Below are 22,022 nucleotides of genomic sequence, written 5' to 3'. Positions count from 1 at the left end.
AAGTATTTTTTCTCTTCTGTCTACATAAAGCATTATCATGACTTATTCACTTGATCCATAACACTGTGTTTCTGATTGCATTTGTGGATTATAACAGTAGTTATCCTACAGTGCTCCAGTTTATAAACCACAAAGAAAGTAGTAAACAGGTGGTCTATTGCTACATACTTTTCCATTAGGTAACCTTTTTACACCAACAAGAATGTACTGCCACCTTAGTATCAGATATGTAGTCATCACCACCAAAAATCTGGCCTGATATAGCCTTTTCTGTCCCTTGCCCATTTTCTTTTTCTGTAATTCTGCAGAAAACAGTTATCTTCTAGGAAGTAGCAATAGCCCCTGTATTTAAAATGGGAATTACCACCAGAACTTAAACCCCAAGCACCTTGGAAGTCAGACACAGAGAAATGCACACACAGAGTAAAATCAGTGTTTCTTTCCACACCCTCTTGGTCATCTCCTCTTTTGCATTTTAGCTGGTACATTCCAAATCATTGTTAAAGTTGTATGAATTTTATGTTTGCACACAATCTCACAAAATTTAAGATCATTACAAAATTTATGATCATTTTCAACCCAGGCCAACTCATAAGTAACTGCTTTCTGGGTCTAGTAAGTGAGGGTTTATACCTAAAGCAACCCAACAGAAACACCTCCAGAATTCAACACACTGCTTTATAACCTCTGTGTTCATATCTAAAATGACTTAATACATGTTGAAAGCAGGAACTTTTGAGATGGCATATCCAGTATTTTACTGAGGCTTACATCCTGCACATACTGCATAATTTTAATTCAAAACTGACCAATTTTAGATCCAAGAACAACAAATTATGTTCTCAAAACATACAGTAATGTAACAGATATTAGAGGTTAGTGGAATAGTCTTTGCAACTCAAAATGGGTAAACTGAACCTTCAAAATGAGTACTAGTGTATTCCAAAATAGGAATGTCAAAAGGCTGAAAATATTTTTAAAAATTGTTAACCTCTTTTGCCTTTCAAAAAATAGTGGAACCTAGACATAAAAATTGTAATAGTCAAGTTTTACCAAAACTAGGTTTCCTTTTTACATCTGAAAATAAGAACTGAGATGTTCAAAGCTAAATATTAATTGCAAATAAAAAGGACTTACCTTCCTGTCTGTTATTTTTCCTTTTTAGCCATTTTTCCACAGTTTCTGCACTTACACTTTCTGACACAAACTCATCCAGTACCTGGGGGTGAAGAGAAAGATAGGCCTTCACTTTTTCATCTGTTAAACCTGAAAGAGAGCATATTAATTGATTACATATTGGTATGAAATTCCTCATATGAAACAATACCTAGATGGCAGTAAGAATCAATATTCTTTTAACACGCCGATTGAATACATGCCTATTTAAATTGTCTTCTCCCAGACAGAACAATATCCAGTCAAAGAAATGAGCTGTCACATAGAAAATAGTAGAAGCAAAGCATATCCATGCAAGACACTGTGTACAAGAAGTCCCCTACAGGAGCACACATAAACATTACCTGGGAGCAATGGCCAGGAAGGAATTTATGACTACGATTATGACTCTAAAATTACTTATTTCCAAGATATGCAAGATGATATATTGATAAAGAAACTGGGTAGAAGGTGACAGAAGAAACCGAACTGGTATTTCTCGTAAAGCATCAAATTCAGTATTCTCATTGCAAGTGGCAGCAAAAGCAACAAAACCTCTCATGCAATACCAAAATCAAGCACGATTTGTAAATACTGGCATTACTTAAGTAACTTTAGAAATATAAACTGCTTTCACATGCATGCTTCCATTGCCTTAGTAATTCAGTCATCAAAATAAAAGTAATTGTAGATAAAAGGCCTTTAAAATATCTGCAACAAAAAGAAAACTCCAGTATACATTTTGGAAAAAGAAACAAAATTCAGAATCTCAGATCCCTGACACAATCATAAATTAATTCCCAAATTCCTAAAATTACAATCTGATTATACTCTTCACAAATCCCCCAAACAAAACCACTGGCTGCAGGGAGGTGACCCCAGGACTGCCGAGGCTTTCCAAGGGAGGGCAGGAGTGAAGCTCACCAGTCCTGAGGGACTAAGATCCAGGCTGCCACAAAGGGAGCAGGCTCCCCCAGTACAAAAGTCTTAATCAGATCTGAGGGGAAGAGGAGTAACAACCACTGTAATGACTCTGAATATGACTTCTCCTCTTGCGCTGTGTGTATATAAACATAATCAGAAATTCTCCACAGAAAGCAGCCTAGGTACAGCAGAAGAGAAACTCTCCTTCAAACAATGCTGACCTCTTTTGGAGAGTATTCATGCTATAAAATAAGATCAATTTTCCTATTTAATGCTTCACACAGTATCAGAACATGCTGAAAACAGCTAGAACATAATTTAAATGCTAGTCAACAACTGTAACCTTTAAGATGTTTTACAAATGTTTACTATGAAAGCCTTCAGGAAGTAATATCAGAACAAAAAACAACTCCCACCTGCAGAGCACCAACCACTCATGCCACTCTCCCTACACTAACTGCACCACATCATTCCCATAAGCCCCCACCAGTCCAAATCTGGTTTAAAATACCCTTTCACTTAATCCACATAGGTGGCAGTTCCTGGTGGGTATCATAGCCTCAAATAACAACTTTCTCACTTACAGGCAAGAATCTCCAGATTTGGATCACTTGAATTAAGAGAGCTAAGTAAGCAACCTGATTTTCATTAGTAAAGAAGAAAAGGTTCTTCCTAAATCAGCAAGAGCAGGAGATGATCGGGGCAGGGGGGGAAGGGGAGAACAAACAAACAAAATCCCACTACTTTGATTGTTTAACCTTAGGTGATTGTTTGTAAATTTAGATCATAATACATCTACAAAGAAGTACACATGCCACATGAATGAGAATATTTTTCAGCCAACACAGGTATTGCCTCATATACTGAAAAATCAAGACTAATAAATATAATTTTGTACTTTGCTCAACTAAGAAAAATGTAATACCTAGAAAAAGAAAGTCTTTCTAACTTCATAGTAATAGAATTTGAAAAGAAAACATGTGTTTGGAGAATTATTCATAAAGACTATAGCGTTTTTGAAAAATTACCACAGTTAAGCATCAGAAAGGCGTCAAAATTAATGTCCTATAAGTTCTAGATAAAAAATGATCAATACAAACTTGTCACAAAATGCCTGCTACTTCCAAGTCATCTTTAGACTGCAAACAAAAACTTTTTGCTTCTTGTAACTGAGAAGTTTGTAAAATTAGCAGCTGAAATTCTACAAGGGTTGATTTGTGTTTTCAGTGAAAATAACCTTAACTTTCTTATGCCTGCAGTTTGTATTGCTTGACTTCAATGGAAATACTTCCTCAATTCAAACCTTTATGTGTTGTGGTTTTTTGCAATATACACATCAAAATTCAATACAATGTCAATTTGAAATAAGACTTCAAGTCTCCATGTCATGAGTTTAATTTCCATTCCAGATAACCCACAATTTCAGCAACCTCAGGGCGAAAACTCTGCTTTAACCTTATACGGAAGAGTGATTCATGGAGTTGATATAAGAAATCCTACAGCAGTCTATTAAATGACCCTCCTTTATTTCACTAAAGGCATCTGTGCAGATGTGCTTTTTCAATATCAGATTTGTAGATGGGAGCAAGCAGAAAAGGATTTACAACCACATTCGCAGAGTTAAAAAGGAGTAACTTAAATTTATTTTTTACACAGATTAAAGCACATTTACCGGTCCTCCTAACTGTTAGTCTACTGTGTCAAGAAATACATGCTACAATCGCATACAAAACACACAACCAAAGCCAGCAAGAACACATTGTAACTTCACAAAATGTAACATTAAGAAATTGTAACGTTAATAGAAAGTAGCCTTTTAGAAGAAGCTTAAAGGTTTGTGGTTTATGCACATTAAGACAAAAGAGTGCTGTAAAGCTTGAAGATAAGAGCATTTTATAGCTGTGCATAAACAATTATGGCTTATATAAAGCCTCCTACATTGTAAGATGTACATAAGATCTTTACATAAGAATACGCATAGGTTCAACGATGGACACACTTACTCTCTTGAACATTCACATGTTCCTGAAAACTTCTGATACATGAATTTTTCTTAAATATTATCAATCTCTCTACTGAACTGTTGCAATCTTTTAATTTTGAAGTGTGCAAAAATAAATTATTTGAGAATTCAGGGGCAATGATTAATAACTTCTGAATAAACAGGACCGCAGTACTTACACCCAAACTCAGGAACCAAAAGTTCATTGTGCCAATCAGGTACCAGTTACAGAATTAGAAACAAACAAACAAAACACAAGCCAATGCTGGTTATTAATTTTTCTGTTACTAATGTATTGGTCTTAAGTATTTTGGGCAGTAAACTTTTTTACATGCATTCACATTAGAAATATTTCTCCACCACTCCTTTCCTCTCCAATTACTATTGGACCTGTAGACTACTAGAGAGAGTAGACTATGTCTACTATTTCCACAGTGCCCCCTACACAGCAGGGAGCTTCCCATCACCTCCAGTGATGCCAGGACTTCTCTCATTCTTGTTCATCAGTTCTTGCATGAAGCATAAAGTATATACATCAATAGGCTCTAACAAAGGAAAAAGTAGTAGTGCACACATTTGTAACTGTGTTGGTCTATATGCTTTCTTGCAAATAGCCCAAACAAAAGCTCACCTCTTTTCATGCATTCCCAGAAAGCATTGCGTCTTATATCTGGAACCTGTCTATCCTCCAGCAGAGCTGTGATCAAGAGGGACCACCACTCAAGAGGGCTGAACTCTGGCCAACAGCCTAGCATACAGCAGGCCACAACGTACAAAAAGACTGGAACTACCCTCATTTCTCTGTGAATCAAAGAAGGAATCTGGCATTCGGATTGAATGTCCATTCAATCCATTTATGCACTGGACTTTGCCTTCCTGATTCATACACATATACTGTTTAATTAAAAACACACACACACACCCCCAAACCACCTTTCTTCCTTGTATACTTATTTTAAAGTGATAAACCCACATTTCAGTGCTGATACCTTTCTGGAGCAACTTACTATCGCTGTGTTTTATGCACACATTAACTATTTGTTCTGGATTTGTGCTTAAATAATGAAAATTATAATAAAAATATCACACAAAAGGGCACACATGTATAAGATAAGCTCTTCCTTTTTTCATTTCCCTCTGAACAAACTGTAGGCAAAGAAGTGGCTCAGGCTGCCCGCTGCTTTGCTAGCTCAGCAGCTCCTTGCTTCCTGACCAGCACGCCCATTGAGGTTCTCTGTGCAGATCTCAATTCAAAATGTTCTCTTTGCCCATGCCATCTGCTTTTAAAAGTTTGTTCATATGCATGGAAAACACTAATCAAGGTTGATTTGGTTTCACTTTTTTTCATTTCTTAGCTACCCTTGTCTGAACAGTAAGTGGAAATACAGCTTTTCAATAAAGGCTGGGGCTTATGCAAGTGTTTCTTCTTATTGTGTATCCCATTTATTATAGGCTAGGATGATATAAAATTGGTAAAGCTTGATACAAAGCAGAGGGTGAAAGACAGCCTGTCCCCTAAACACCACCCAAGAGGCAACTCCTTGATCAGCGAAAGGCCTTTTTACTGCCAGAGGGAACAATCTTTCTGGCAGGACATTCATTCTGGGATGTTAGGAGTAGGAAGGGTGAATCAAACGATGGAAGAGACACAGTTGTATTCACTTACTTCTATAAACTGACATATTGATGCACTCTACCAAATAAACAATAGCCCTGTTTTTCCACTTTGCATATGCCTGAAGCATGAGCTGTTCATCTGATTTGGCATAGCTCATGCCAGTCTATCAAAATTTTGGTTTTGTGGGTGGGGTTTGGTTTTTTTGGTGGTGGCATTTGTGTTGTTTCTTTTGGATTTCAGTGGAGCATGTATAAGAGTGTTTGAGAATTTTTTTTTTCCCTTCACAAACTATGAGAAATAGTTTCTTTTTCACTGAAATTAATAGCAGAAATATATATAGTTGAAGACAGAATTAGGGGTGGATTTCTTCCCTTATTTTAATATAGAAAATACAAACATTGCTACCAAGTATCACAGTCCAGTAATTTCAACATAAACTAGAAAGCCAAACATTTGTGATAGTCTGGTTCAACAAATAACTATCTTTTCAGTGGTCCTATGATTAATACTTGATATATCTTTTCTTTTTATTTCCACAGTGTACCAGGACTAGAACTTTGACTGTTTTTGTTAGTACTTATACCAAAAGCCAAATGAAAGCAAATACCCCAGCACCACCACTACCTTCCAATATACTTGTATTTCTGTGTCTCACACAAAGCCAGCATGAGAATTGCAGGCTGCTAGATTTAGTTATTGCCTGGCCTGCTCAAGCCTGGATTCCTCTTTTCATCTACCACTAAAGCTTTCATTTCAACAGCTCCAACTTTTCATTAGTGATAACGTCAGGTAGAACCCTAAAAGAGATCAACTAAATTCACAGAGCAATCTCCGACTGTCCAGTGTAAGTAAACCAACAGCTTCAAAAGTCAAAAAGAAAATCTGTAGCACTAAAAAAAATAGTAATTAAGATGAGAGAAGACTAGGGAAATTCCAGTGCAGCTGGGCGTACTATGGAGGCACATAATTTTATAGGTACTGACACAAATATTTTTCAAAAAGCCTTATGTAAGTGAAGACAGTTTCCAAATGAAATGTAGCATAACAGTGGACAGAGCTTAAGGAACAGGAAGATTCATGTAATAAATGCTCATATTCACCCACAGTCCTCATAATGTCTATGTCAGGCTTTAGGAGAGACAGGAACTGTAACACCGTCACAGTCTTATATGCTGATGACTCTTAAGATGCCAGCAAAACACTCTTTGGAAAGTAACTGGATATCAACACTTTTAAAAAAAAAAAAAAAAAAAAAAAAAAACAAACGAACAAACAAACAAAAGGTATAAAACACTGGTACTTTTATCTTAAGGGAGAAACTGCTTTTTGAGCAGATGTTCCAAAGTATACCAAACTCAGCATCTTAGAAACTCACTTTGCTGGTTTCAATTGTAATGGTACTGCAAGGTAACATTGTAGGTTTGTCTACACCAGTAAACTGAATATATCTAGGGCTGTTCACTGACCTGAACCCAAGCAGCTTATAACCTCCTCCATCCTCAATGTTAAACTCTCTTGAACTCCAACAATGAAGATGAGGGAACACTGGAAAGGGAACAGGCTGGGTGCCTGCTGGGAACCATCCCTGGCCTGACCCTACTCCAGAGCAACACTCAGGACCTGCCTGGGACATCACTAGCTGTTTTTGCCCAATGCACTGTCAGGAACCATTCTAACAATGTAACAGCACAGACAGAAAAAAAAAAAAAAAATCCAGTACATAAGAATGCTCCTTTGCAATGCTTGTTTACTATCCTAGATATAGCATAGGTAGATTCAAAAATAATCTAAGAAACAAGACCTCCTTCAAACATCAATTATCAACAATTAGTCCTTGCCTTTGAGTCAGTCTCCAACAGCCTTCTTTAAAAAAAAAAAAAAAAGGCAAAAAATCACTTGAAAATTAAATTTTTGCTTTCAGCTTTTTATGCTAAAATATTTAAAACATTTCTTAGATATTAGATAACCTGTGTAGTACTGAATCAATTAATGGCTCCACTCTCTACTCTTAATCCATGTCATACTGCACTCTCCTCTGAGAATAGCTTCACTGAGCTCAGTATAAAGCAGAACTGACTGTGAATGAGCTGAAAGAATTGAGGCTTAGAGCTATGTTTAAAAATCTGCTCCATTTAGCAATATGAGTCAGTCACATCATTAGCAACTCTTGCAATGTTTTCATTAGTGTTGTGATATTTGGTCTTTTTTCTCAAACTGCTAGCTTAATCAAATCTCATTATTAGGTAAGAACTTTAGTTTTCACCTAAAGTTTCTGGTTCCCAGACTGGGGGGTGTGTGGGAAAGCAGGGGAGAATGGATAAAAATTGATGAGCCAGCCTAATACTGACCAAGGCTCAGTATTGTATCCTATTTTATACCAGAGATACACTCTGAAAGACTGCAGTCATTGCTTTCCTCAGAACCCTTGCAACCATGTTTGATGCATATGACATACCTTTCACCCAGTTAGACAGGATCCAATGCTTTAAAAAGACATTGTGAGGGTATACATTGGTCAATATAAGAAATCAGATGGATTTTATCTATCAAGAAAGCTTTTATTAATAAAGATGAAATAACTATAAATGTTGTAAATGTTGCATTTGTTAACATTTAAAAAAAAATTTATAAGAACAAAACCAAAAAATGAAATCAAACAAAAACTCCACAACTTGGCTTGTTTGGTTTAATAAGCAATTCTTCCCTGAAGTTAGAGGGGCCACAGAGTCACAGCAAATATGGGCAAAGTCATAATTTCTCCCAGAAAGTAGCAATATATTGTGACACATATGAAATCTGCAAGCCAAGGGTGGGGGGTGGGGATGGGGGGGGAGAATCAAACGATGATGACAAACACTTTCCAGATAAGGTATTATCTGAAACAGAAAATAACCTTACCTCAAAAATAGAAGTAAAAATAAAATTTTCTCATGTGGAATATCAAAATGATGAAGAGAAATGTGCAACAGTTCCTCAAAATCAGCACTTGAAAATAAATACCATACTTGTACAAAAAAAACCCTTAAAAATATCTGAAAGTAATCCACAAGAGCTAATTTGAACACAACTTTGCCTGTATTCTTTATTTAAAGCTGTCTTGCCCCATCTCTTTCTTACACAAAGATCACCACTCTGTATCTTTCTACAGAACCTTATAAATGATATTTGTAGTTATTCTCAAAAGCATTCAAGGCATGTGTGTACATTGCTTCATCTGGATTAAGCATTAATCCCATTAAATCAATCCCTTCTTTGTTCAAAGCATCAGGATTCAAAACCACAGGCACAGTCAGTTTTGGAATATCCTTTTCAAGTCAGACTTTTTATCTTAATCCATTTAAGTATACAGGAATGTAATGCAACCAAGTGCCCAAACTCTGGAACCTGACATTACTGGTCTGGCAAAACGCATAATCACTAACGAGAAGCAATCAGAGTGGTCAAACCTATTTTTGATTTTTCTTGAAAAATCAATTCACAAACTCATCTGTGAGCAACTCCATTCATGTTTTTGCCCCTCTTCCTCCAACTCTTGCCTGCATTGCTAGAAGAAAAACAATACACAGCTCTGGCATTCGCAGTATTAGCAGTGAAAAACAATAACGCAGCACACAAAAACTCTACACTGTTGATTTGGGTATAAAGGGCGTATGTTTGTTTCACATCTAATAAATTTTATCATTAAACATTTCAAATCTTCATGAATATTTAATTATGCCAGCCTCCAGTCACTGCATAAAACTGCAGGCTCTGTATACACTTAGATCACAGTTTCCCCCACAATCAAGTGCAGTCACTCATGCAGTGGCTACAGCAGCCAGCAGCACGCAATGCAACACTTCAGACAGGACACCAGCAGCACTGCTTAAGTTTTAGAGAGAGATAATAAAGACCAGCTTGGCCAAACAGAGCAGGAATGTGTTTATACAGAAAGAATACCAATAACCACCTCATCCTCTATCCTGTAATTCAAATCCCTTATTCCTGATGAAAAAGCCATGGATGTGTCTTTGCACCTGAACATGCCAGATGCTGAGCAAGGCATGGACATCAATGCCTTTAGTTTCCACAACTTCCACAATGTTTTTTCTGATATTACCAGCATCTTGCAGGCTTGAGCCATAGACATCTACACTCACTCAGCTGGTTAGGTCTCCCAAAATCTAGCGCTTAATAACTGCACAATACTGGCTTCAGTGTTAAGTTAAAAAGCAAAAAGCCATATAAGAGTGTTGATGAAATCAGTTTTCATTAACTAGAGTTAAAAGGCCTAGAATCTTTTCATAGGAATTATACATGTGCTTAATGGGGTGAATGTGTTCCTAATTTGAATAATCATTTTTCGTTTCAGGGTATCAAAACACACTTCAAATTGTCTGAACGTCTTAATCCTGCACAGCGTGTATAGTGTTACCCAGTAAAATTATCCATTATCTGATGCATGGGGCTGCTTAAAACTCTGACTGTTACTTTCCTGGTTTGAAAGTAGCTTCTCTCCAATTCTAATTAGCACATTGGAGTAACTCTGAGGGGTCCGTAACAAGCTTTATTCTCCTTCCAGGTGCATGATAAGACCAAATTTGGAAATCTAATTAACACTCTGCAAAAGCTAACAAAAGGAATACAGACATGCTTTACGACTTGCAAATTGTAATCAAATTAATTTCAAGTCTTCGCTTGAGAAGAATGCTATGTATCATCTTAAGGTTACTGATAAAAATAATTATCAATATACTTAAAAACAATGTATCACACTGAAGCAAGTGAAAATGTATTTGTAAACATATAAGGAACATCTCAGTATGACTTATAATTATTTGCTCTTTTTTATTCTCTTCTGCAACACACACAGCCAGGGTACCTTGTCTCCTGCCCAAAATATACCTGACACTTAATGGTGACAAGTACTAACATACAGTTCATTCATAACTCATTATGAAAAATGTCAAGTCACTCAGGATTTGCACATACTTAATCTCTGGAAAGATCATATGCAGCTGTAAACTACTTAAAATCTAATGATTAAACAAGGTAAGAATGCCTTAGCTCTTCCCTTGAGTACAGGTGTTGGGACCAAGTTCTTGATTTATGTCTTCTCCTGTAATACCTTCTGGCTGATGTAATGTCTTCCTCCCACCTGACACCCGATCCTGGAGTAGCTCCCTTTTTGAGTAAACTTTTCTGGCTCAAGAGTACTCCCATTGTCTTTATTACCATAGTTTTACTGTTGGTTTGTCTCTTCAAAGGAACTCCCATGAATAAAGTTCTGTAAATCCTTTATAATATACCTACCAATATAAATATATAATGCTGTTCACTAAAATGCTACTTAACTTATTTCACAAACAAGATCCAGTACGATGAAACCTCCTCTGAAGGATACTACATGCTGTGCCAAGTCTCACTCTGTTATTTCACTAAATAGGAAACAGAGAACGTTTTTCCTTCTGACAGGAGCATCCCACTTCATCTTAACACTTACATTAGTAGACGTGTTAGGACAGTTTCCCATGGCACAGGACTTTTCTTAAATAACAACTACACATAGTCAAATAACATGCTACTTACCAACAAGAGCAGACACCTGAGTGTTCTCTACTTCAGTAGTACTAGGACCATATTTGCAGCACTACAGACAAGAATTTGTCATCCTTTTTTATCCCCTCCAACCTTACAGTCTTAGGATTCTTAAAAATAGTCAACATCCTTCGCAAAATGAGAAGGTACAAAACCCACAGAAATCTGTCACTAAAAAGCTCTATTAGGAAGAAACCTAACACAACCACATTCAGAAAGGTTTGATCTGGTTCACAGGAAGCGAGATCTTCAAAAACAAATCATGCTAGTCCAGCATTTTTCTAGAAAACATGGCTAAAATAAAATATATAGAAAAATACATGTCTGTTAGTTTAAACTGTGTATTTCACAGATTCTGTAACTGTACTAGGCATGAGCCTGCGGAGTTGCTGAATGGATGACTTCAGAGAGTATGCAAGGAACAGGCTGCAAGGTGCTATTCTTACCCGATCTAAAGTTCAGCCATGACATTTTTAGGTTCATTTGTTTTAAGACAGATAGAAAGTACTGTCAAGATCCTGACCTGCTGATTAACACAAAGAATGTTATCTGCTAGCTGTACATTAAGCCTAATAAATTGAAGGCTGAATTGGTGCACATCTTGTTTAAAAAAAAAAAAAAAAAAAAAAAAAAGACATCTGATTTTAAATAAAAGACCCAACTTGCAGAAGAGTTTAGCACACTTGCCAGTGAATCTCTTCAGGTACCTAATAGGTAATTTTTTATTATCTTTTTTTTTTAATCACATTCTAATTCCAGTATCAAATTTTCTTATTTCAGCCTCCAACAATTAAGGTTTTTTTCATATTTTAACTATTAGCTTAAGAATTTTCAGCATTAGAGATCATCTCTTCATAAAGGTACCACTAGCCTGAACGAGTAACATCTATCCTCTTTACAAAGTGGAATAGGCTCACTTTTCTAAATTGCAGCACTACATTGTTACAGCATTTTGTAATTCCAGAGAGCTTTAATTCCAACTGCTCATACACACTTAGTTTCAGAAAAGTCTCTAACCTAACTCAGGCACCTGGACCAAATTTCAATACTTGCAACTAGAAAATAAAAGCTTCCAGTGTCTCCAAAGCTTTTAAAAAATAAAAGCTTCCTGTGTCTCCAAAAAATCAGGTTTTTGATAGAGATTCTGGCTTTATCACTTGAATGTTACAGAGTACAACATCGCCTTCCCTGAACCCCACCGAAAGTGCTACAACAGATGTTTTAGTAATAAAGTTGAAATATGAAAAGTTGGTACCACATAATTAATCCTGGAAACCAATTTTTTTACCGTACGTTAATTATTACTATGAAATATAGACACAAGTTACCTCTTTATAGAAAATTAAACTTTGACATCTAAAATAAAAAAAACCCAACTATTTAATACTTTTGTGGGGAACAGAAAGCCTACCTTTAGACTAATTAAGCACTGAAAGTAAAGTGCTGACTCCACCAAACTATCAAAAAAAAGTTAGAAACTCAAAATTATTTAAAACACAATAAAGGAAAATAATTATTTTCTTTTTCTGCCACCCCTTTTTTTCAGCTGTATAAACGAACAGAAGGAAAGATGATTTTTCAGAAATTATATTTCTGCTCAATTTTATGGTGATGGATGTAATGATATCTCCATATCAGTAAAATATGGCCTAGGAAAAGCAGTATAATTTGAGATATTTAAATGAATTTGCCACTGAGGTTCGAAGCGATAATTAAATACTGTTACATACACTTGTACATTACAGACAAGGACATATTGTGCAACCCTTACTTGTACTGGTGAACACTTATAGGAGCAGTACTATTGACGTCAATGAGACTACTTACGTGGGTAAGAGCTCACTAACATGTGAAGAGTTGTGCAACAAAGTCCCAAACACATTTCATTCCACACATTGTTTCAAGCTTTGTTCCTCAACCACAAGTTTTTCCTTAATAGTGTTAATAATATTATTTCATTAATGTTACCATTCAGAAAAATACGTGAGAACATACAACTCATTCAGTGGTATCTGACATTGTCCAGTATTTCAGCTAAATACCGAATCAGAGGCACATAAGAAACCCAGATTCACTGAGGCTGGCAGGCAACCCTAGAGATCGCCTGATCCAACCCCTGCTCAAGCAGGGACAGCTACAGTGGGTTGCTCAGGATCCTGTCCTGTCAGCTTTTGAGTATCTCCAAAGATGAGGACTCCACACCCTCTCTGGGCAGCCTTGTGCTAGTGTTCAATCACCCTCACAGTGGAAAAAGTGTTTTCCTGTGTTCAGGTGGAAACTCCTGTGTTTCAGTTTGTGCTCACTGCCTTTTGTCCTGTCACTGGGCACTGCTGAGAAGAGCCTAGCTCCATCTATTTTACTTTGCCCTCCAGAAGGTACTCATACACATGGTTAAGATCCCCCTCGAGTCTCCTTTTCTCCAGGCTGAACAGTCCCAGTTCTGATCATCTTTATGGCCCTTCACTGGACTCACTCCGCTATGTCCATGTCTCTCTCGTACTGGTGACCACAGAACTGGACCCAGCACTCCAGTTGTGTCTCACCAGGGCTGGGTAGAGGGGCAGGATCACCCCTCTCGACCTGCTGGCAAACTCTTCCTTGTGTAGCCCAGGATGCTGTTAGCCTTCTTTGCTGTGAGGGCACACTGCTTGTGCAGGTTCACTAGAAAGGAATTACAGGACCCAATGCTACATGGATTCCTACTTCCTACCAGGTGAAATAAATGGAAATATGTTCTACTGACTTGAACGTTGACACGACAGAACAAAAAACAACATATGGGGTTGACTGCTTTTCCACAAGCTTTTGCTGGTGTGGCAACCCTCTACTCATACAATCTCATTTGGCAAAACATCTTCCATCAGTACTATCTTAGACAAGAATTCAAATAATCTATTTGTTACTATTTTAACATTTTCTTGTTGGCAACCACAGTAAAATAAAGACGCAATGTTTCAGTTAGGCCCCCAGTTTTTATTATAAAGCTTAAGCAAATGCCACAGAATTCAAGGCTAGTTTCAAAATTAAAAATGAGCAGCTGCATCTTTTCGCTGTCCTCCTCCCCCTCATCATCTCCCCACCCTCTTTTGTTTGTTTTGGAGACAGTGTAGCTCACTAACATGTGTTCACCTCCAAAAAGCATCCTTAGAAGAAAAAGTGGGGGAGGGGGGTGAAGAAAAGATGAAAACAGCAATAATGAAAAGGAAAACAGGGGGCATGGAAACTGAGACTTGTGTTTCTATAGGAAAAACCTTAAAAAAAACATTTCAGTCTACAATCCCGCACTCACAGGATGCATGTTCTCCATTGTGCCTTTGCTATAATAATTTGTATAAACTTTTTACAGGCAAGGACGATAAAGTACTCAATGAGAAAAAAAAATAATGGTAGAATCATTTCATCTTCCAGTGCAATTCAGCTTTGTAATAATCTGATTTTATCTAAAGCCTACTTGAACTTGGTCATTGGCTACACTCAGAAAACAATTTAACGCTATAAAGATATCCATATAAAACAGACACTCTAATACAGGAAATTAAGGCACATTTCCATAGGGCTGGTCATAAATTTTCACTTTACTGTGTTACAGTCCTGGACGCTGAGATTCGAATTTCTGTCCGGCACACTGACCGACCAAAACTGTTCTCATGAGACTGTAATAGGCCCATTACAATATCATAATAATGACAAAACAAAAATTCTAAAAACACACTGAAAAATCACATTGATAGCGCATAAAGAGACTGATTCACTGTCAAAACTATCCAGTTAAAAGCTGTATTATAAAATATCCAATAGGAGAAGTAAACACAAGAACTTCAAGAATTTCAGATCAGACAAAATAAAGAGATTTAACAAATAGGTTGCTTTCAACATTTTTAAACTCCTTCAGATTCACTCTGGGAAAGCCTCCAAGACTGCAACTTCTGTAGGCTGGAGAATATAAATGTTAATACTATTCAATTTAACTGACAGAAACATGAAAGATCTTGAGAAAAACCCAGTGCACCCAAGATAACTAAAAAGTGACTCTGTGTTTTACTGCAAGAAAAATGGCACCAGGAGGTCTCTCAAGGATACGGCATCAATGATAAAAGTCAGTCATAAATGACAGTACATTACTGTTCCTTCTTTAGTACCACTGTTGCATTATTTTCCAGTGTAATGGCTTAGTAATTTTCTGAACAGCAGTTTGGGGGACTTAACAGTGCTGGCACTTTTTTCATGTTACTTCATGAGCTAACGAACATACCTGACAATCAAACTAATCCGAGTCCCCTAGCATGTCTTTCCAACAAACAAGGGATCCTGTAATGCTTATGTTCAAATGACAGTGACACACATACTCTAACTTCGTTGTGAGATATCCAAGTACACTGAGGTCAGCAAACACAAAATATTTCCATAAGTAAATTGAGTGCACTTAGCATGACCGTAGCTGGGGAAATCTTAATCTGTATGTATTTTTAATTGAGGGGGGCAGACAGAAGTGAAAGGAATGAAGAAAGAAGCAAGCAAAGGGTTAATGAAAAATGCACCAACTCAAAAGTTTTTAGGCACGGTTGCCTTCTTCTGTGATAGGCAGGCTCAAGAAACACTGGATCAGAAGGAAAAGGTCACAGGGCTTCATCCGTGACCACTCTTTCATCATGGATAAATGGGCAGAGTAAAGCTGGGAGAAAGCACAAAGAGAAGATAGAAGCAAACTTGAGGGGCATGAAGATGAACACAGGTCAGAAAGAGTACAAAGACTGTATTCAGGAGGTAAGGGAATGAAGCTTCTATGTGGGTAGACACCACACAGAACTGGAATGAGGAACCAAACTCCTTTAAAATTAACCAGGAAAGAAGAAAAACAAACAAACAAACAAAAAAAAAAAAACCAAACACCACACCACAAAACCAAAGTAACAGCTTTTGCCACAATCAAGTTATCCCGCTTATCTGTGTGAAATCTGTATCTTGTAGCAAAGAGTGAGCAGCATGAGGGTGGGAATAAGCAGCCCGGGTTGAGGGAAGGCAGGATCTCTTCATACAGTAACATCGTTCATCTCCTCTGGTTTACAATGATTGTGAATTACAGTCTAAAATGTGGAAGAATGAAACCCTGCCAACTGAGAGGCCACATAGCTACACTTATAACTTGCGGGTATATAACGTTCAGAAAAGATCAGCTAACACACTTTCTGGATACAATAAGCAAGTAACTCACACCACAATTCGTTTGAGTATGAATCTGTTGTATAAAGGCAATACAAAAAACGCCAAAGATTACTAGATCTCTCCTGCACACAGACTTGAGCTGTTCAGCCTTTTCGAACCACAGAAGCAAGCAGATGCTGGATAAAAAAGGTTTTCTGCCAATTGGTCATTGTACAAGACTGTTTTACCTATGGTACATTGTTTCCATGTCAACAATTGTAACAGCAAGCTATTTTATTCTATGTAGTCTACTCTATGAATCTCCTTTGATTTTTTTTTCTTTTTTTTTTTTGACAAAAGGAGAGGTCTCCTAAGCTCGAAAGCCTGATTTGAAGATAGAATATATGATACCTCTTTTATAAACATAAGAAATATGAGTTTTTAAAAACTGATGGAAACTGTGCAGGGAATTGCCTTAGCAGCCTTGGAAACAAAACCTCTCCAAACACCTGCAACACAAGAACAAGCCAATGCAAGTGTCTCTATAATCACCTGATTGAAAAGGGTCATTTACAAGTGTGAGAGCAAGGCTTGCAACTCTTGGTCAATGATTAGTATCCTTAAACTCTTTTGAGAACCACTGTTCTACCAAGGACAATCTAGCTAGCCTAAGATTTAAATTGATGAAAGCTATTGTCCCTCTACTCGATCTGTTTCCCTGGAAAGACAATTCCATCACCCTGTTTTTTGTGAAATCCTGGGGAAGGGGGAGGTTGGGTTTTATTTTCCAGAAGGTCTGCAGGCAAAGAGAAGCTTCTTTTTGATATAAATTTCTAAAATCTTCTGCCCATAGATTTTCCTATGAACACTTAAAACTCATCTAACAGCAGATTACCACCAAAAGGGACAGTGCTGCTTCATCTTCCACCCCCAACTGCATATTCCTGATGCCTTTTTTGTATCTTTGCAAGCTTTTGGGCAATTGTGAGGTGAACTGCATGGAAAATCCATCCTTCTGAAAACTGATGCAGCAAAGAAGGTTGGTTTCAGCAGACCTCTTCCCTGGCAGTGAGGAGAGTAGTGAGGACATCCCGTCTGATGGCATCCTATCTTTGCATTACCTTAAATAAAACTTCACTTAGGAAAACAAAAGCTTTAAAGTGTTGTGATTTTCATCAGGTTTCTGATTACCATGAGTTCTGACAGATAGCAAGATAACTGAATATAGATTTATTATTTTATTTTGAAGCTGCACAACAACGTCGTGCCTTTCAAGGTACTGAATCTGATACTGGAAGTACTGAATCTGAATTTTTCATACTGGACTCAGTGCCTTCTAATAGCTAAAGTTCTCTTCTCTGTCAAGAAAGATATTGGTACCAGTGTTTTTAGGATATATGAAATACTTATTAAAAATAAGCACATCTAAACAATTACTTTCTTGGAAGTAGCTGAAAAGTAGAATTCCCCAAGAAACATAAATATTCTAACATCCAAAAATTCATTTTCATTCATAATCAGTATTAAAAAAAACAACTTTTGGCCATTTACAGAAGAATGAAAACTGGGGGCTTTTTGTTTGTTTTTCATTTTATAGAACACAAAAAATTGCTTCAGTCAAAATCATATACTACTTAATACTTACATTATTTTATTTAGAACTCAAAAAAAAATGTAAACTGAATTATTAACTCACAATCTTTCTAATAGAATGAATATGTTTGTATTTGTATTTCAACAAAGCTGCATTTTCCAGAACCTACAAGTGAGTGGTGAGAGCCACTCCCTACAACTCAAAATCCCTCTATTATGAATATGCAGACATTTGCTTGTTTCTTTAACTTCTCCTTACTATAAGCACTGGAATGAGCTGAACCTTGCTGATCAATTTACTTGGCAAACCATAAAGAAAAAAATATTACAAGCAGCATGGTCTCATAAAGATAAAAACACAACTGAGCTTCCTTAGAGCCAGAGAAAGAAAAAATAGATGAAATCAAGCAGAATTTTTCAACATAAGCAGGCTACTTAGTCAAGCTGAAGATGCCACCCAAGAGACACACACTGGAGTCAAAACTGCCATTCAAGAACTGTTTTGTGCATAACTATGCCTCGTTCAAAGAACTGGTTTTTGCATAACTATCCCTCGTTCAGCACTTATCTATTTAATTATGAACTTTCAAAACTTTAGTCAATCTGTTAGTAAAAACTATCATTTAAAAATAAAAATACTAAAACTCAATCCATGTTTCCCTGTCCACTAAAAGGTTTACTAGCAGAGTTATGTGTGGATTAGCATTTGCAGCTTTTTGATGAAATACCAAAAAACCCTGCCCATTAGAAGCACTTTTGTTGGAACATAAGTCCCAAATATTAACCCATGTGACACATGAAAAATGAGTGGTTTTACTGATGTAAAGAATAATTATCTCGAACAACCAATTTAAAGAAAAAATATCATTTTCCATATAGTCCAACAGCTGCTAGGTAAAATTAGGCCTTAGTTGCTTCAATTTTGCAATTAAGTATAGAAGTGAAAAACAGGGTAATTTTTTGTAACAACGTTTTACTTTAAGAAAATAAGCAAATTTTATTTGTTAGAGCTCTCCAGTTAACGTCAAATCCATTTTGAATTTAAAGCATTTTGATAAAGAATATAAACTTTTTTGTCAACCATAAGACATGTAGCGGATACTTCCCAAACTTACCACTACCATGAAAGGAGAATGAAACGTCTGGGGTTTGGTGGGGTTTTTTTGGTTTATTTTCATTGGGTTTTTATGCTAGATGATAATGCAAACTCAAAATGTCTTCTTTGGAAATCTATTGCATTCATTAGCATTTTCTTTATCCCAAAGAACTTATGTCCTAAATGTTCATAAAATGTATGTATAGCACAAATTTTGTACAGAGCGGGGAAAAAAAAAACCAAACCACCAGCTGAAATTCTAAGTAATCCCCATAAGAAAATACCAAGTTTTAACTAAGCAAAGCTGTAAACCTAAGCCATCAGTGTAATACCCTGTTTCCCCACCATGTGGTGTGGCATGTCTTTGAATTTAAAAGATAAAATAGTAGACTAATGGCCAATATTATATCAAGTTATCGTAAGTGTGACATAGCAACTTACTGTATTTCTGCTTTGTGGTCATCTTCAGTTTTTTAAAAAAATATGAAAATCCTTGGCAAGAGATGGACTGTTAAGAGATTCCCTGAGATGTATCTAGGAATACATGTAAATGGGACAGGCATTTTCTCCTGTTATCCAAACTGAGAAAACTATTTTCTTCTCTATTGAGAGTATTGAGAAAAAACATGTTTGAGCTTTGCTTTCCTTCATGCTCAGGGCATGCATCTACTACATCTTCTGACCGATCTTAGTTTCTTCTAAATCAAAGAAACACAACATGAAAAATCTCAAGGAAAACTGTCACTGCCTCTGTGACCAGAGGTTTGCAAAGCGATGCCTAAACTTCTAAGAGAGTCTGAAACCACAGATGTGGTCAGAATATTGTTAACATAGGCCAACAGGAACAATCAAAACCAGCTCTTTATACAACAGCCCAGTAGCAGGAACACCTACAGAGAAGGTAGAATGTGTAGTGTCACTACCTTCCATAGCCAAAGCTTTCTGAACCAACAGTCCTTAAAACCCTGCAGAGATTTTAACCAGCATGCAGTGAGGAGCTCTAGCTGGAGGTGGGCAAAGGAGGGAGGTAAGTTTCTGAAGCAGGTCCCAGTCCTTCCAGACACTGAGAAGTGACAGAGCCAGAAGCAGAGTATGTAACACTGTTCCAGCACAGGGACCCCAGCACTCAGCTGGCAGCATGGGGTACCCCCTGGTCCTGGTCTGTTCTTCTAAAACTATTTCTAGTCCCATACAGTAACTTTTTACTGTACAATGCACATAAAAGGTAACAATATAGGGGTTTTTTGCTTTGTTTTAAGTAAGTCTCCTAGAACAACTCGCTTTCATGTTGCACACACACACATTTTTTTATTGGGCCCTTATTTTAACATGTAGCAGGAAATGATACTGAACTGCTGTACTGGTTAAGGACTACACTTTCCACTTCCCTAAAAGAAATGTAATGCCCATGCCAGAAAGATGTTCTGCAATTACAATCATAAATAGTGCAAATCCAGAGATAAAATACTAGCAATTTGTTCTCAGGAGCAGGACCTAGTGCTCCCCCTTCAACACCCTCCTCACACACCCCCTAAAAAAGAGAAATTAAAACTTTTCACTGTAGGAAGCCACAATTTCAGAAAGTTACTGTACAAACATCTAGTGTGCAACCATTCCACACACACGCTAGAACTATCCCCCTAATGGAGGTTTAATTAAATTTATAGGAATCTACCAAAGGATTAATTTCCCCCTATTACTAAGGATACATAGCTATGCTGGACAAACTAACATAGCATTTAAAAATTTTATAGATTTATCTGCTTATTCTGTTATAAAAATGCATAAAGCTTATTTAATTCACACTATTAAGTAAAAATATTAACTGAAACATTACAATTATGGTTATAATGTAGTACATATGCATGACATGTACTTGTCCAGTCATTTAAAAAAAAAAAGCCATAGAAGTTGAAATATTGTAGGCCAATGTGATGATTAAATCATGGTAAGTGAAAGAACAAATATGTTCAGTCACATTAGCATACCAGAAGCTTTTACTGTGGATCGCAGCAACAAGTTGGTAGCTGTACAGAGTCCCCATTTCAGAAAACTTTTGATTTGAGATGAGTTAATAGGCACACACAGAGCTCACTTTGGGGAGCATCAGGAACCATCTAAACAGTTTAATTCAGTATACTAAAATCTGGCTCTGACTGATTTGAATACAGAGAAACCTCAGGAGAATGGTGGCACTTTTGTTGGAACATTAAAAGTGAAATTCTTCTTTCCATCCAATCAGATAGAACAGCAAAGGAAAAGCATCAAAAGATACATACTACTCATATCAGCTACAGCACTGATTTCACCTTGCTTTTATGTCTCAGTTTCTTTTAAATAAGAAAAAAAAAAAAAAAACGTTATTTAATTAAACTAAAAATTATAGCAGCACCATATGCAATCACAAAAGAACAGCCAATGTCATGGTGCCTTGATGCTGAAAGTTGTTTTCTACTTCAGAACAATGATACTGAAATTAAGAGAAGTGTCTTCTCTGTTTAATGACTGGCTTATTAGAAGCAGCATCTTCAAAACATCCTCAGCATTTCTTTGAAAAAAAAATAGATTGCCTCTGAAGATAGAAAAAATGGTGTTGCAGAAGTTTGTATGTTCTTTAATGTTACTCCTTTTTAAACAACATGAATCTTGACATAAGCAATAACTAGTTCCTAAAGTTTTGTCCTCCGGCATTTCCTATAATTTTACTCTATCAATCTGTAAAAATACACTGGGTAAACTTTGATTTTTAGGGCCCACAGTCACTACCTTGTTATTTCAAAACAACGCATAGACTCTTCTTTAAAAACTGAAATACAGTTTTTCTATATTTACCTAAAGAAGTTTCTTTTTATTCAAATATCATGTCGATGTACTACAAACATTAATTAATTAAACCCACAGACCTTCAAGAATAT

The 22,022-nt window shown here is 36.6% G+C and overlaps 1 protein-coding gene across 3 annotated transcripts in view; it reads right to left on the bottom strand.

The window, feature by feature from the left end:
* The window catches only part of PDE10A (phosphodiesterase 10A), a 382,004-nt gene that overhangs the window by 108,302 nt on the left and 251,680 nt on the right, over positions 1-22,022 (bottom strand). For all 3 annotated transcript variants that reach the window (XM_074818613.1, XM_074818611.1, XM_074818612.1), the window contains exon 2: positions 1,138-1,266. In XM_074818613.1, coding sequence (XP_074674714.1) covers positions 1,138-1,266 — 129 coding nt within the window. The remainder of the gene's footprint in view (positions 1-1,137; positions 1,267-22,022) is intronic.

Source organism: Strix aluco, chromosome 3 (assembly GCF_031877795.1).
Source record: "Strix aluco isolate bStrAlu1 chromosome 3, bStrAlu1.hap1, whole genome shotgun sequence".
NCBI classification, from domain to species: Eukaryota; Metazoa; Chordata; class Aves; order Strigiformes; family Strigidae; genus Strix; species Strix aluco.
The sequence above is the reverse complement of the archived record's forward strand: the minus strand, read 5'-3'. Positions and strand labels throughout refer to the sequence as shown.